The sequence below is a fragment of the Larus michahellis genome, chromosome 3 (assembly GCF_964199755.1).
Source record: "Larus michahellis chromosome 3, bLarMic1.1, whole genome shotgun sequence".
NCBI lineage: Eukaryota > Metazoa > Chordata > Aves > Charadriiformes > Laridae > Larus > Larus michahellis.
The window spans coordinates 50,277,452-50,293,208 of NC_133898.1; the positions used below are offsets into that span (position 1 = coordinate 50,277,452).

A 15,757-nucleotide genomic window follows, 5' to 3' on the forward strand; every position below is an offset into this window, starting at 1 on the left:
AGTCCTCCTGCTTTGGTGGTAAGGACATTCTTCTAGGAGAGGGGAATCGTGTTCCAATTCCTGCTCCTCACCCTGTTCCTGTGTTTGTAAGTGGTTGTTGGATAAAATACAGAACCCTGTAAGCGTTCGTGGTTTGGAGCCCAGTACTGTGTCTCATCTCAGGGGAAATGCCCATCTACCAAAGTGATCTAAAAATTAATGTGTCTGAGACCTTCCTAGGATCTAACCCCCAGAACAGTCTGCATTATCAAGAAGTCAAAATTGCTGTCAAGCAAGACCATCTTTCTAATTCTGTAAAATATCTTAAAAACAAAACTCAAAATGTGAACATCCTAAAGTCTCTAAGTTCAGATATATATCCAGAGACTGGAGTGTGTTTTTTTGTTTGTTGGGTTTGTTTTTTGGTTTTTTGGTTTTTTTTTTTTACATTCAAGGGGTCCTAACACATTACCTCCATCTTTCCTTCTCATATAATTGTATTTTCTTTTCTTACACAGAAAGCTGTGTAGTTTTCTGGAGAGTTAAAAAAGGCATGTATTCTTCTTGGAGATATAGATGGATATGGATTTTAATTTTTAAAGATTGGACTTCTTGGTTTTCTGTGCCATCACTTACTATTTAGAGTTCTCATCTTAATTTCACTCTCTGGAATATAATAAAGGAGAGTAAAATGCAGACTGCATGCATTTTACAACACACAGATGCAACACACAATTGATGAATTAATTACTATATAGAATAGGTGGCCTTCCAATCAAGAACAATGGTAAGAATTTCAAGCATTTCATATCTATGGGTGTTTCTGTCCAGAATTTTGGTATTGAGTATATTGAAATTAGGAGAATAATTATAAACTCTGTCATCAAGTGAAATTTCTATGAATAAAAAAACTGGAGTGGGTTCAAGGCATTTCTTTCAAATCACAGTAATATATTTATGGATATGCCAAGATGTTTCTGAAACTGAAATTTTATTTTGAGACCTATATAAAAATATCCTTTCTAGATTCTTGGTTTTTAATGGCCTATACTGTTTTTAGTGCAGAGTTCTTTTTTTTTTTACTACAAATTACAGGTGTGTGATAATGATTAGGGAAAAATATGAAGTCGCACATGGGTCAGATAAATGTGATTATTAAAAGAACATAGGATTAATATCAGAAATCAATAAGACATGTACATTTAGATATCAATCTAACGTCTGGTACTATTTGTATTTAAGAGCTTCGTAATTTAGTGCTTTATGACTTTGACTTGATTAGGTTTTTCTTTTTGCCTTTCTTACAGCTGTGATATTATCCTGATAACAGTTGCTGGGATGAAACTCCTCCGCTCTTCATTCTGTAATCCTATTAATCAGTTTGTTACTTTGAGCTTTACTGTAATCTTCTTCCGATTTGACTACAGAGACATTTCAGAAAACTTCTTGCTGGATTTCTTCATGATGTCCATCGTGTTTCATAAGGCAAGTTTTATAGCCCCTGTCATTTCTTTGGAAAATATATTTCATAGCTTTATTTATGCTCTCAGTGTCACTGTGACAATCAGTATGTGGTAGGATTTTCTGGAAGAAATTAATGCATATATAGACATAGATTATTGGTACTATAGAGGGAAAAACCTGTAAGCTAAAACCAAAGTTCCGTTTAGATCCCTTCTCTGGTTCTGTGCAATGTTTTGCATTTACTTTTTGTTCACGTGTTGCTATAGAAAGTTCAGAATTGTTGTCCTCAAGAGGAGAATCCTCAATGATTTGGAAAGAGCCTCTTGGGTCATTAGTGCAGGGCTGCCCTCCAGATCAATCGCCTGGTGTTTTTATCTAGGTTTCCTTTGAATGCCTCTAGTGTTTGACTCAACAGCTTCCTTTGGGAAATTATTCCATTATCTAATCATCCTCATGATAATAAATGTTTTCCTAATGTCAGCCATAACATTTTTCTTTTCCTATTTTCAGTCTGTTATCCTTGTGATGCTGCCCTTAACCTCAGAGCTCCTTCCTCTCTTTTACATCATTAACTCTTGGAGTGTGCACTACTCGAATTTACTTTAAAAATAAAAAAAACCCAAACCTTTCTGTATCAGATCGACTCCTGTCTTGATTTGCTATCTATACTGTTTCACTGAAAGAAGCAGGTTTAACTCGCACCTTGATGAAAGATGAAAAAGTATTGAAAACTTGCTTAAAGATTTTATCAGTTCTTCTGTATTTTGGTTTGTTTTTTAAACTTGTTGGTCTCTGATTGCCATAACATATGATGCAGTTTGTCCAGGGGTAACTCTGCGGTGTATGTCTTTGTAGTTGGGGTTTGTTTTTTTTTTTTTTTTAGGCTTGTTTGTTTGGCTTCTTCTTCTAAAATATTCCTCCTATATGTGTGGGTATGACCCAGCTAGCACCACTTCATTTCTGAGAGGAGAAAGACATGGAAGTTTCAGGCTTCCTAAGGAAAGGCCCACTTTATTGGCATTATGTTGGGAGTTCCCAGGTCTAGTGGGAGGTGTCTCTGCCCATGGCAGGGGGTTGGAACTAGATGATCTTTAAGGTCCCTTCCAACCCGAACCATTCTGTGGTTCAGGCAAAGAGTGAAGCAGAGGTTAAATGCTTTTCCTGGTTTATTTCTGTGCTGCTGTAAGGAGGAAGGGAGGAGGGGAAGGGAGGAATAATAATAACTCAGTGAGGGACCTTGGGCTCTTTCTTTTCTCTGAACTTTTGGACCACACTCCAGCAGGAGGTTCACCTGCTTCAAGCCTTCAACCCTCAGACTTGTTCTGCTGTCTATCTGCTGGGGTGAGGCGGCAATGGTTGGGGAGGGAGGGCAGAAGAAAAGGAGCAGAAGAGATACAAAGCCCTGCTTTAAAAAGAACACCTGCCCCATGCTCTGTCATCCTAAAATAGGGTTACAGTAATTTCTTAAGCTTGGAGTGAAAGATGAGCAATGAAAGTGATATGGAAGTTGGTAGCATTGTGGTTTTCAGTATTTGTTGCATTACTGTGTTCCCTAGAGCGAGGGGTGCATTTCTATCTCCAGAGAAGATTGTCAGTGATGTGCATCAGTGGAGCTTCCGTGTCTGGATAATGGCTTATTTAGTCCTAAAACTCATTCTCCAAATGCCTCTGTATAGGATCAAAAAATCAGCACTCCAGAACTGAAAAACCTCACTATTCGTTAATTCTTTAGAAAATGTTTATCTTGTGAGCATATCACAAAATACTGTTGTGGGTTATTGCATGTTTTTGGGAGAGAGATGTAAAGGCTTTTCAATGTTGCATTTTGGGAGGTGGTTGGGTGGTTTGAAGCTACTGTTTACAGTAGAAAGACTAGTGATAGCAATACAAATAAGATAACGAAGGATGCATACCAAATTACACAGAGATGTTTGCTAGAATAACTACTGCTCTACTAGGCTGAAAGCTTGTACTACAGATGTGTTTTGAAAATGTAGTTTTAACATTGATCTGCCATCTTCTTCGTATCTGATAATACCTGAAATTTTGCAGGTCATTAGTTCATCAAGTGGACTTGTCCTTGTTCCATTTTTAAAAAAAAAAATTAAATGGTTGAATTATTTATATTACAGAAGTACATGCACAGTTACACAATGATCATTAAAGCCAATCTGAAAAAACAGCATTGCAGATGATAGCAATTAAAGCCCTATTAATTTCAAATCATAAAGGGCATAAGTTTTCTTTACCCTAATTAAGGTCTGAGGTTTTATTAGCTCAATATTGTGGAACTTCAGTAAAGGATATGGTCACTTGAGGATAAAGATGATGTGTGCTTATTCCATACTGTAGGCCCTAAGCAAGCTGCATCCGTTTCTGTTTCTCAAAGCTTTATGGGTCTTCACAGATTCTGTCTGTCTATAGTTCGGTCATTTTTAAAAATATTTGCAAACATAAAAAGAAAAACAAAAACTGAAATAGTTTCTATTATCATCACCTTTGGCTATGCAGAACTTATTACACAGTCATGGCTGATTCCTCCTTACTCATTGAATAAGTGTCAACTTACCATCATCTGAATTAGGGAACACTAGAAGCACTGGGCCTTAGTCATGGTAATTTTTAAGCATGGTTACCCCACAAAAAAATATTTGCATGCTCTCAAAGCACTGCGGTAGTAAGCATTTATTTTCTTCTGCCAGGCACTGGGAAAGAAGGCATCTAAATTCAACAGACATTCACAACTGCACTAGTGACTCTTGAAGCAGATTATGTTGAATAAAACTTTGCTAATAATGTTGGGTAGAATATTTCTGAATATCTCATTGATTGTGCTTCCCTCATTTTCCCCATTGTGCTATTGATTTAATGTAATTTAGTCAACTCAGAAGCTCCAAAGGAGCATGTTGCTCCCTGAACAAGTTGAGGCATGGAAGTCCGAATTGCTGCTCACAGATTTTTATCTCTGTTTGCAAATAGCCAAGCCACCCACACTGGGGTAACACAGAGAACAAGAAAGTCTATTCAATTCTATTCCTGAGGATTTTTTTTAATCAGCCTGGATTTCTTGGTCTTTTTAACATCACAGGACATATTAATGTGATATGGTTAATTCACTTCTTTTTAAAAATCATTAGCTGTTTACATTTTGACAAGTTGCGGAATGTGAAAACTTAATGCTAAAAGTTGATTAGGCATGTGCAGAGTGTGCTGTTTTGTCTTTCAAATTGCCGTGGGAAGGGAGCAAGATAAACATTTAGGAAAGACTTTCTTATTTATTTTTAAGAATGATTGCAGCTTTCAATTCAAGTGGAACAGAACTTCTCCATCTTTCTTATGCTGAGACTTTCCATGTAGCCAGCTTAGTTTGTCTCCTTGGCTACAGCCTGGGATTCTTCTGTCCAAAACTCTCATTGTCTATCTTCTTTAAACCAGAGCTGAGTGGCCTTTTAAAATTCTATGATTGCTCATTCAAAAACTGTGGGTGTAATGCTTTACAGGAGGTCAAACTGGATAATCAAGACAGTCTTCCTGGTCTACATGACTCTATGTAAACTTTTCAAATAAGTTAGTTGTTCTCCCTGGGCTTTTTAGGAGATGGTGTCACTAAAAAGGTTAATAAGAATGTTCATATTCGTTGAAAATGGAAACCCACAAATAACTGAGAATATATTCTTCAGAGGCACAGCACAGATGGAATATATAACAGGACTTAAGAGATTTCTTCCTGGACTTGTAACACTAGGAAAAACTCTTAAGACTTTTTCTGTAATAGGATAAAAAATGTAGGAATATTAACTAGTTTGGGAGCATGGAAAGAATAAACTATTTGGGAATGATGAAAAAATGGACCTTTCTTCCACCCTTCTGTTGTCTACTGACAATACTTAACTGAGGTAAACCCAAGGCATGCAGCACATATATGAGAGGGAGAGCATATGTCATAGCTCATCTAGTCCATCTTTCTTCAGCGCGATTAAACAAAGGAAAAAAAAAAAAGAAAAAGAAAAGGAGGAATGTGCCCACCACTGCCCTTCTTGGCACGCGTGCGAGCTGCTTTTAAAGGATGTCTAGAGTAACAACTGTTCCATTCAAGAATGAACATGTATTGTAAAGTGTGAAGTAGAAATGAATGCAAATAATTCAAACAGTGAGGATATCAATTTGGAACTGGCTGTTAACAACGATACTCTGAGCAAGGCTTGTCCCCAGCTCTTTTTCTGTGTTCTCTTAAAGATGTGGCTTTTCATTTCATCCGGTGCTATGGGCATCCTCTAAATCTTGCTGGTGGAGAGGGCTCATAGTGTCTGCCTGAACCGCTTTTGGAACCTCAAGTGGTGCTGATATTGAGCTGAAGGAGCAAAGACAGAAAAAAAAAAAAAAAACAAACGCCACAACTTGGTAGTGCGAATGGGGATGCTTCTGTCTGTAGTATGCTCTTGGCTACTGCAAAAAAACTAATTTGATTTTTTTTTTTTTGTCAGTCTGTTCACTACTGGGAGCAACCAGCAGCATGTTGGAGATTCCTGTATGCCAAACTGTGTAAACTGGTTCTTTCACCAGTAACTCTTTCAACTGAGGAGTGATACCTGATTTTGCAATATTTTCCAAAGCCATGTAGCTTCCTTTAAGCCCTAAAGAAGGAGACACCCCTAGCTTGCACGCTGATCTGCTCATCTACTATGTAGATCCTGATGGGAATAAGACCCAGTGTTGTTAACCCTCTAATGTATAGGACTACAACTTCTTATCTTTTACAGTGTCTTGTATGTTACTGGCAGGCAGTTTAATGGCCTCTTAATTTGTGTGTGTGGATGAACTAATTAACAATACTAAAATATGAAATCACCTTATATTTTCGTATAGTCAAGTCCTCTGAGGGTTCTGAATTTGTCTTCATGCATAAGGCAAAATAATCAAAGAACCAGAGCTTGTTAAATTTGCCTTCATTAACACTGAATTCATTTGCCTAAGTACTCTTACCCCTGCTGAGCTCACTTAAGAATACAATTTCCCTGTCTGGTATTTTTTCTTCTTCCCCAGAATACATTTTCCAGCTAATAAGGAATCTGCATTTTTTATTTTTTATAAGAATTTTTCTCTTTCTCTATGCTTATTTCTGCCATAGTATCCAATGGCACACATTTATGAAAGATGATCTTTATGCCAAAGTAACTCCAGCTAAGACAGCCAGTTTGTAGCAACCTGCCAGACCTGTGCTGATCAGGCTTAACTTTCAACATCCACAACACAATTGCTTGGACAGGAAAGGAATTATGCGTGTCATCTTATTTTCCTTCATTTTACGATATAGTGCTACCAAGTGCATTGACCTTCTTGGTGCTTTGTTGAAGTCAAGTAATTAACCTATTGGATCTTTTTATTGCCTTTGTGGCAATAAAACTCTTGGTTAGTTGGCATGTCCCATTGATTGATTTAGGTGGTACTTATAAGTCAAAAGCCACACTGTTTTTCCTGTCCCCTTCTGATTTTTCATCCTTCTCTAAATCCGATGTTTCACTTCAAAGCTTCTGGCATGAAGTCGTTAATTCATATTTTAATCCATTTCTTGCAATTCCTGCATACTGAAATCCAATGTCTTAATCAGCTGTACCCTCTTGGCTCACAGCTGTTTCCTCAACTTTTGATATCTGGCATATAAACCCTGTTAAGACACTTTCTGCTGAGTGAAATACCCAAGGCTACATCTGATATTTGACAGGATAATCCCAGTGGTATTTTCCATAGACTCCTTAACTCTCTTGAGCACCGTACAGTTCATGTTTCATTTTAATATTGGAGAAATGGTTTAATTGATTTTTTTCATTCAGCCTTCCATCACTGACCTCCTTGTCAGACTTCATTCCTGGCACTATTCCCAAATTGCATTTTCTCTCTTTTTTTGTTGTTTTTTTTTTTCTTTAGGATGAGACAAATGCAGTCAGGGGTGCAGGGAGATACGCACCCGCTCCCTGGGTTCAGTCTGGCTCACTACACACTGAGGACTATATTCACGTACTTTCATGCTGATAGAAATGTGTTCTGTATCTGTAGATGCAGGTGCTGAAAAAGAAATCTTGAGTATCTGGTGCTTCAGCACAGAACTTATTCTCTGCATTTTTTACGTCCACTTCTAGTAAAGGAAACTTCTAGGAAGATGCAGTCTTGGAAGGAGCCATGCCTATGAAGACTTCACTGAAGAGGCTGTATCAGTGCAGCTCCCAGCTGATGTATTTCGCTTGTCTGGCCCTCTGCAAATTAAGCCAATTAGCTCTGATCTTGTCCTTTTTGCCCACCTCGGGAAATATGGGAGACTGTTTCTTACAGTACCACAGGCTCCTTCCCTGGGCTCTTGCTGTCAGCCAACAGTGTTGGAAAAAGCAGCCTCTGCCATGAGCAGATCCAGGTCTGTTAGGATTTATCATCATCTTATTGTCATAATCCTCATCATACTTACTGCTGCTTGATGGCTAACATTTGACTTCAAATGTAAGGCTTCTGAGCCTTGTTACTCAAACTGTTTAAAACATGCCTATTTCGTGCTCTGTTGATGTTAAGTGTCGAACACTGTGTTTCAGGAATGTATCCCTCCGAGGTTTGGTATCAGAGCCGTGGACTGATTGTATTTTGATCCTCTTATATATGTTGCATTAGACAATGATCTTGAAATCCCACGATATAAAGGCTTCAAATGTCTGTAAGGAGATGCAAATAAAGGCAGCCTAGAAAGTATTTGTTGTAGACTCAAACATAGTGCTGTTCATAATGTCACAATGACTTAAGACATAAGCATTAAAAAGCTTTAATATTTCCAGTAAGTCTTGTTTTGTAGGATTTCGTAGGTGAAGTTTGTTTTAAATGGCATTAAATAAAAACCAGGAAGTAAGTCAATGATTTGCAAAGCAAAGGCATGAACTAGAATAAAATTATTCCACTTAAATTTAATTTCATATCCCTAAACTCATACATACTTACAACTTTTCCCTTGTAATGTATCTTAATTTTTATTGACATACCAAAAAATAATATTATGAGTAGATATTAGAATTTATTTCCAAGGATCGGAGCCATCAATTGACCAGAACTAGCTTAACATGAAAAACTAAATACCCACCTAGCATCTGAGAATCTGACTTCAAATCTGTCTCAAGTTATTAGGATCTAAACAGAAATATAAATGAATACCTGTTCAAAGTGGGAAATAATTGCTTTCTGCATTTAACTTTTTTAATCTCTATATCAATTCTGTGTTGCACGTAGAGTATATAGCCACACGCATATGAGTTATTTTTGTTTAAAACCAATTTGTACATATACTTTTTCTAAAGCACAGCAAAATTCAAGCTTAGCAAAAAAACGTTAATGTTTATGCATTATTTAGTCCCAGTATTGCCAAGGAATCTGCCTACACAGAATCCCAACAGATGCTAAACAGATAAAAAGGCTGCCAAAAGCTGAAAGCATTGCATGCTCTCCATCTCACATTCAGTGTCATTTAAATTCAGGTGTTAATCTCTGCCTAGTTTATTGAAAGCTACCAAACTGAGTAAAGGAGATCGTATTTTAGTGATGTTTCAGACTCCCAAAATCTTTTTTTTTAATACATCCTAACATTAACTTCTGGTTTGTGATGTTACTTAAATTTGGTTAAGTAAGAATAACCAGATTTAAAAGAAATCCTGAGAAGATAAGTCTTTGCCTTTGCTTTGTTTATAGATATGTAGAATGTGCCAGAGGTCTGTAGAGGCTTCAGAACTCATAGAGAACTTAAGGATAATTAAAATGATAAAATGTTTGTATCCACATAAAATAAATACAAAAGAAAGATGCACGTTCTGCACTTTCATTTGACAGTAGCGGGAATGTGCTGGCTTAAATTCACTGAGTATACTAATAATTTAAACTCTTTATCGAAGACTTAAAAACTGTTCACTGTGCAAAACTGTCACATGGGTAACAATATCCAAGACTATTGGAACTTTATGTCCCCTAAATAATACATCGTTTTTCTGCTTACTGAACTGTAGAAAACATTGAAGATCTGAGACGGCTTAATAAAAGTATTCTCATATAAATCATCCTAAACTGGGAGGGAGAAGTCTTAATGAAAAATTAAAAAAATTAATCTTAAGGAAATCATTATAAAGAGAGGGTTAAAACTCAGCACAGATTTTTTTTTTTTTTTAATCCCCCCCCTTCACTTTAGAAGGGAAGGTTTCCCCTTTGTATCTAGCACTGTTAAAAATACATCTCACACCCTCAGGAGCAAGTTATTATCTGTATTCAAACAAAACTTTGCTGAGGATAAATTGCGTATTTCACAGAATCACAGGAGGACTGACCTGTCCCATCGGGTCCCATGGAAGTGTTTCTGTCTAGTTTGTTTAAATGTACCCTTAATTAATCCTTCAGTGCTTAGGGTGTCCCCATTTCTCCATGCTTTCCACAGGTCTCAGGGGCCTGCAGTTCCTGAAGTCTTACCAGTAAAGACCAAGGCAAAGAAGCAACTGAGTACCTTCACCTTCTCCATGTCCTTTGTCACCAGGTCCCCTGCCCCATTCAGCAGCGGGTCCGTGTTTTCCCCAGTCTGTCTTTTGCTGCTGATATACCTGTAGAAGTCCTTCCAATTGCCTTTCACTTTCCTCGCCAGATTCAACTCCAGATGTGCTTTGCCTTTCCTAACTGTTTCTAATCCTAATTCTTTCTGACAATTTAAAAAAGATGTTGAATGTTTTCCTCTTAAGCTAGCGTCTTATGATTATTGAAGACTGAAATGCAGTTAGTTGTAGCTGAAATAAGAGAATGACTGTTTCTGAGGATCAGCTTCCTCCTATTTATGAAGGCAGTTTTTAGCAGCTTCAGTTTCTTTCTGTGAGAAAAGTAATAGAGCTTTGTGAATCTTTGGAGTTCCTATGTCAGATATAGGAGAAAGTATGTAGTAAATTGGGTAAAACTGATAAGGAACAATATATTTTTCAGTGAAAATATAAAGCCAAGTTCTCCCTTCGTAAATCTCTATATTGTAGCTGCTAGGTGACATCATCTTTAACAAGCGTAGTTAGATATGTAAAATGCTAATGACACGTTACCCTTAAGGTGTTTTGCAGAATGTGCCCTGGAAGCCGTAATTTAAGAGGTAATAGAGACACTTGACAACTCTTAATGAAAGCAGCACCTTGAAAATCACACGTTTCCAGGCCTTTAGGTGCAGTGTCATAAGGTTCTCAAAAACCAAGAGAGGTTCACAAGAGTGCTCTTCTTAGGTTCATGTTTTTGCAAATGGAAATGAGCTCCATTGCCTGTCTTGTGGAAACATTAGCCGAGAGGCAGGTGTTGAAAGAAGCAACAGCGAGTTCAAGCAGCGGTGAATGTAGAAATAGTCAGATTTGTTAAAAGCAACAGGGAACTTGGGCTCCATGGCCTGTTTTGCAAGAACGTGTAAATATTAAAAAATGATTAAAACGAATATAACAGAACAAGAAGCCAGAAGAGTCTCCTCCTGGATTTGGTTTCCTAGCAAACGCAAAACCTCAATTTTATTTGAGGTTTGAAAACCTTTTGATGAACCCTGAGCTTTGACCACAGCTGGGGTAATTTATGGCTTTGTGATTTCAATCTGTAACAGGCAGAACTTTGCTGGGTTGTGCTGCAGTTTTGAATTTTTGAGGTTTCAGATGTGAGTCATTAGCTTTTTCAGCCCTTCGCTTAAATCTTTCAGCAGATACAATTTTTCTCCCAGATTTTCATTCAGACATTTCAGATAAATAAAAATTAAGCAAAACAAAGCAACCCCACAGCCTGCTAAACAGGGTTCAAATAAATAAAAGTCAGTTCTAGTTTCAGTTCCATTTATCTAAAGTTGTATTTTTCAAGTCACATATAGTATTTTTGAGAGGAAACAAAGATGATAAGATGTGAATTTCTCAATCTAAGTAGGGGTAACCAGGCTGTGCCTTGAAGACATCATAACAGCTTGTTTTTATCAGGGTTTTGCTGGTTTTAAATGGTATGCCTGTGCAAAGTTAACATAATCTGTGTTCTGCATATTGCTCCCAATTTGAGTCATGCCAAAGCACAGAAAGCATGTGAAGCACTGCTTGCATCTCAGCTGGAAGGTTTATCAGTTAGAACTGGAATTAGCATGACACGGCAGCTGCTTCTGTGATCCTTTGGTAGCACAAAGACCAAATCCCATTAATGCTATCAGTCATTCTTACCTCCCTCCCAATTCATTTGCAATTACTTACAACAATTCATAGAGGAGCTCAATCAGACATCTTGTAAGTGTCTTGCTGATATGGCTACAGGTGGCCCGGTGTTACTTTGGAGGTTGTAGCTTAAGGACAGATGAAATGAGTTAGCCAGTGAAGGTGCATCCTCTCTGACTGCCAACGTACTGGTAAACGAAGAGTGCCTAGGACCATGCTCTGTCCCTGAGGCCAGCTGTCGTGGGGAAGCTTGTGTCCATGCTAATGAACTCTCACAGCCCGTATGAAAGGTTGAGGTATGGAATTGCCACCTGGAAATGGACCACGGAGGGCTTTCATTCAAAAGGATGCCTGGGGATTGCTTGGAAGAGTACTGGCTTGGCCAGAGCAAAACCTTTCTAGGGACATTTCTGAAAATTTGACAACATACACAATACCAGTGCCTGGGAACACTCCCTAGAAGCATTTCATATACAAGTATTGATGTAGCCTCAGTGTCTTCCAGGACATTGGCAATGTCTTGTTTCTTATTAATTCAATTAAAAAATTTACTGTAGGAAATGCAACGTATAGCTATATACGCTTGAAATATTGCATATACTCCTGTTTCACTGTCAGCTTCTCTGTGTGTTGAGCGCTAATGTCCATTGATGGCCAAATCTTTCCTGACGGTTTGTCAGGAACCTACTCTGCAATACTAATCTGATGGCTCAGTGCAGACGAGACATAAGATCTGTTTTGGCCTGATGCCAAGAGAACTGGCAGAAAAAAAATGTATTCTAGGGAATAAGTACACATCATTCTTGAATCAGAAACTGCTAGTTGCAGCACCAAGCATATTTTACAGGAAGCAAAAGTAAATTCAGTGTGTTTTTCAATTTGTACCACACAACCAATAAAAATTCATATTAATGCAAAGTTTATAAGGTAGGATGGTTTGATCTTGAAAATGCAGCCACAGTTCATGGTTAATGCCCAGCATATGCTTACATAGATAGTGATGGTTTCTCCCATTGATTCAACAAATGAAAATGTTGTGTTCTTGAGAAATAAGTCTGACTTCCGTGTACAGAGCCACACATGTTGCTCATCGAGCATCATCTGTTCGCTATATCCACTTTCTTCTGGAATCTCTTCTCCTGTAACTATCTGACTGGTGCTGTGATATACGCAGCAAATATCAGAACCTGTTTTCCTACTTTCTACTTAAAGCAGACATACTTTTGGGGAAAAGTAATCTGGGAGCTACCTCTCAGTATGGTGGTAAAAAAAGTTGCTCATTGCAAGTTTGAATTTCAAATGAAGAATATACTTGTGTGCCTTACTAAAGTAAAGCCTTAATGCTCATGAAAACTAACAATGCAATATAATTTATCTCACATTTATTCCAGGTCACGGTTCTAAGTGTCACTTGCCGATATTAGTATTGAAATTATATCAGTGCCTAAAAAGTCACCATGTTTTTTCTTCCCCCCCCCCCCCCCCTTTTTTTTTTTCCAGCTGTGGGACCTGCTGCAGAAGTTGCAGTTCATCATGACATACATTGCTCCCTGGCAGATTGCCTGGGGATCATCGTTCCATGTTTTTGCTCAGCTCTTTGCAATACCTCATATCCTTTATAAATTTGGTTTTCTTTATTCTTAAATTCCTCTTCATGTATGTAATTTATTTACAGTGTTTGAACAAGGTGCGAAATTCCTAGGTAACTTATTTCAAAATCTGAAAATGCTTGGAGCATCTCCTGAGACATATAGTTTTCTCTCTTTCTTGGCTGCATGGGATCTGAAACTGGGAAACTGACTCAAACTGATCTGTTTATGCCTGCTCCCTTCTCACTGGGCCGCGTTCTGCAGATCGCTTCCTTCCACAGTCCTCAGCACTGACTTTTGATGCATCCAGAAAAAAACATTGTGAGTGACATATTTGCTCCCACTTGGGTGGACTTTTATGTGTGCAGAAGCTAGTTTTGTGAAGTGCTGGGCATATGGCTGACTGAGCTCTACAATATTGGTTACTTCCTCAGTTGCTTCTAGTTGGTATCTCAGATACAAATTCATTTTAGTGAGCCAATATCTGTTGGAACTGTCCAGCTTTTTTTTTTTTTTCACATTTCAGAAAAAGCTGGGTTTTAACATTTTAATGTACATTTTTTCAATCTGTTGCGTTCTCCTTTTTAACATTTCCACTCTGTTTTGTGAGTAACATTATATGTTCGTCAACACCAAAGCAGTCCTTTGGAAACAGTTTGTTTCAGTGCCTTTTTCAGGGCTGTGAACATTGGTTTTGTGGATATGGAGAGTAAAACACAGAGTTCAATGACCCCCCAAGTGTCTGTAGGTTAAAAAATATATATTGAATTTTTGGAACAAAAGTTTTTAATCTTAAAGCCCCAATTCAGTTAGAAACTTAATACAGGAAAATGATAAAAAAAAATAAATGAAGCGCTTTAACTGAACAAATTTAACTTTATTGACGTCTAAAGCATTCTTGGAGACTAACTTTTCATTTCTTCCTTCCCTCCCAATCACAGTTGTGGAAGAAAATTTGACAAAGTGGTTTTAGTTCAGAGTGAAGAGTTTACTTTCTCCTGTTTGTTAGGTATACACACTTAAGTCTTTGTCCCTTTCATCCCACACTGGTATTTTTGCCCCCTTGAGTGAATTCTTCCCTCTGCTCTTTGCTGTGATATATTGAACCATATGCAGCCTTGGTTAACTATGCGTATGTTTTGAGATAGGAAGTACAAATGAGAGCCTTGGACAGAGGCAATTGCAGACGGAATAATTCCCTGAGAGAGAGCTTTAGATTGCCTGTTTACAAAAGGAAAATGTTACAAGGATCTGTTCGAGTGCTTTGAGTGATTTGTAGCAAATTACTACAGAATTCCACAACAAAAAATTATTTTCAGCTCTGTTGTAAGTATGTATTGCAGGAGAAGTCTATATAAGGTTATTTAGCAAAACATTTAAGAACTAAGATTATATGTCAACAAGTTTCCCTTTGGTCACGAGTATTTTGTGCAGTGATAACTTTACTCTTGGTAAAAGTAACAGCTAAGCTTTGCAAAATGGAAAGCAGTTTATTAAGCAGGATTTAGTTTATTTACACAGTTATTACTGAAGTGGCCTAGACTAGCTTTCTATTATTTATATTGATAATATCCGTTGGAAATGCAAATCTGTCTTTTAAGGCAATGTTACAATTAAGATACTGGTTAAATGCCCAAGTTCCTATTCCCACAACAATAACTTTGCCTTTTTGCATGGTATCTTTATTTGTTGTTACCATAACCCTGCAAACAGTACTAATGAATGCACGTTGCAGCTTGCAGAGGCACTAAGCCTGCCATTTCTTTGCAGAGTTTAATTATTTGTGGTTCTTAATTGCCTAAATCACTTCTGCAAATGGGACATAAATTTTTAAATTTTGAAGTGCCCCTGGGAGCTTTAGCCATAGAGCTCAGCGATACGAGAAGTTCTGTGTGCTTTAATGCGTTTGATTCCAGTGCGCAGAGCACAAAGGGCAGCAAGCGTGGAGCTTTGCCTGGTGGAGGTTGTGGAGCCTCCACTATTAGACACCTTCAGGACTTTAGATGAACATCTGTCAGGAGACATACACGTTTAGCTGATCCTTCCTCGTCTCTTCTAGATGGACTAGGGGACCCCTCAAAGTCCCTCCTAATCCTGAAAGACAAGGAACGGGAATGGGCTTCTGGCTTGAGGAGACACCTGCAACTTCAGTTGCCAGTGCTTAAATGAGTAGGAAAAGGTTATGTGTTTATAATTATCAGTGCACTGAGAAAGTCAGTGTAGTTTGCAGTCGAAGGAGGATTTTACATAATAAATCAATGGTGAGATTTGGAAAGAAAGGATTCAGATTATCCTGCTTATGAGAGCTTCTGCTTTGGCTGTTTCAGAGTTACAGCTCCAGCATCAGAAAAGGAAGCCCTGTGATGGCTCAGTTCTCCCATCTTCTAAGTGAACATCTGCTTGGAAGTGACAAAACATTTTTGGCCCATAGAAACTGCAATTAGAAATGTGGAGTTTGGGAAACAGGATTTGCACTGACCTTACTGCAAATGTTTTTTGTTAAAAAAAGGGGATGGA

At 37.9% G+C, this 15,757-nt stretch overlaps 1 protein-coding gene across 3 annotated transcripts in view; it reads left to right on the top strand.

The window, feature by feature from the left end:
• PCNX2 (pecanex 2) overlaps positions 1-15,757 on the top strand; it is a 161,879-nt gene that overhangs the window by 86,468 nt on the left and 59,654 nt on the right. For all 3 annotated transcript variants that reach the window (XM_074580109.1, XM_074580110.1, XM_074580111.1), the window contains 2 exons: positions 1,287-1,464; positions 13,152-13,260. In XM_074580109.1, the coding sequence (XP_074436210.1) occupies positions 1,287-1,464; positions 13,152-13,260 (287 nt within the window). The remainder of the gene's footprint in view (positions 1-1,286; positions 1,465-13,151; positions 13,261-15,757) is intronic.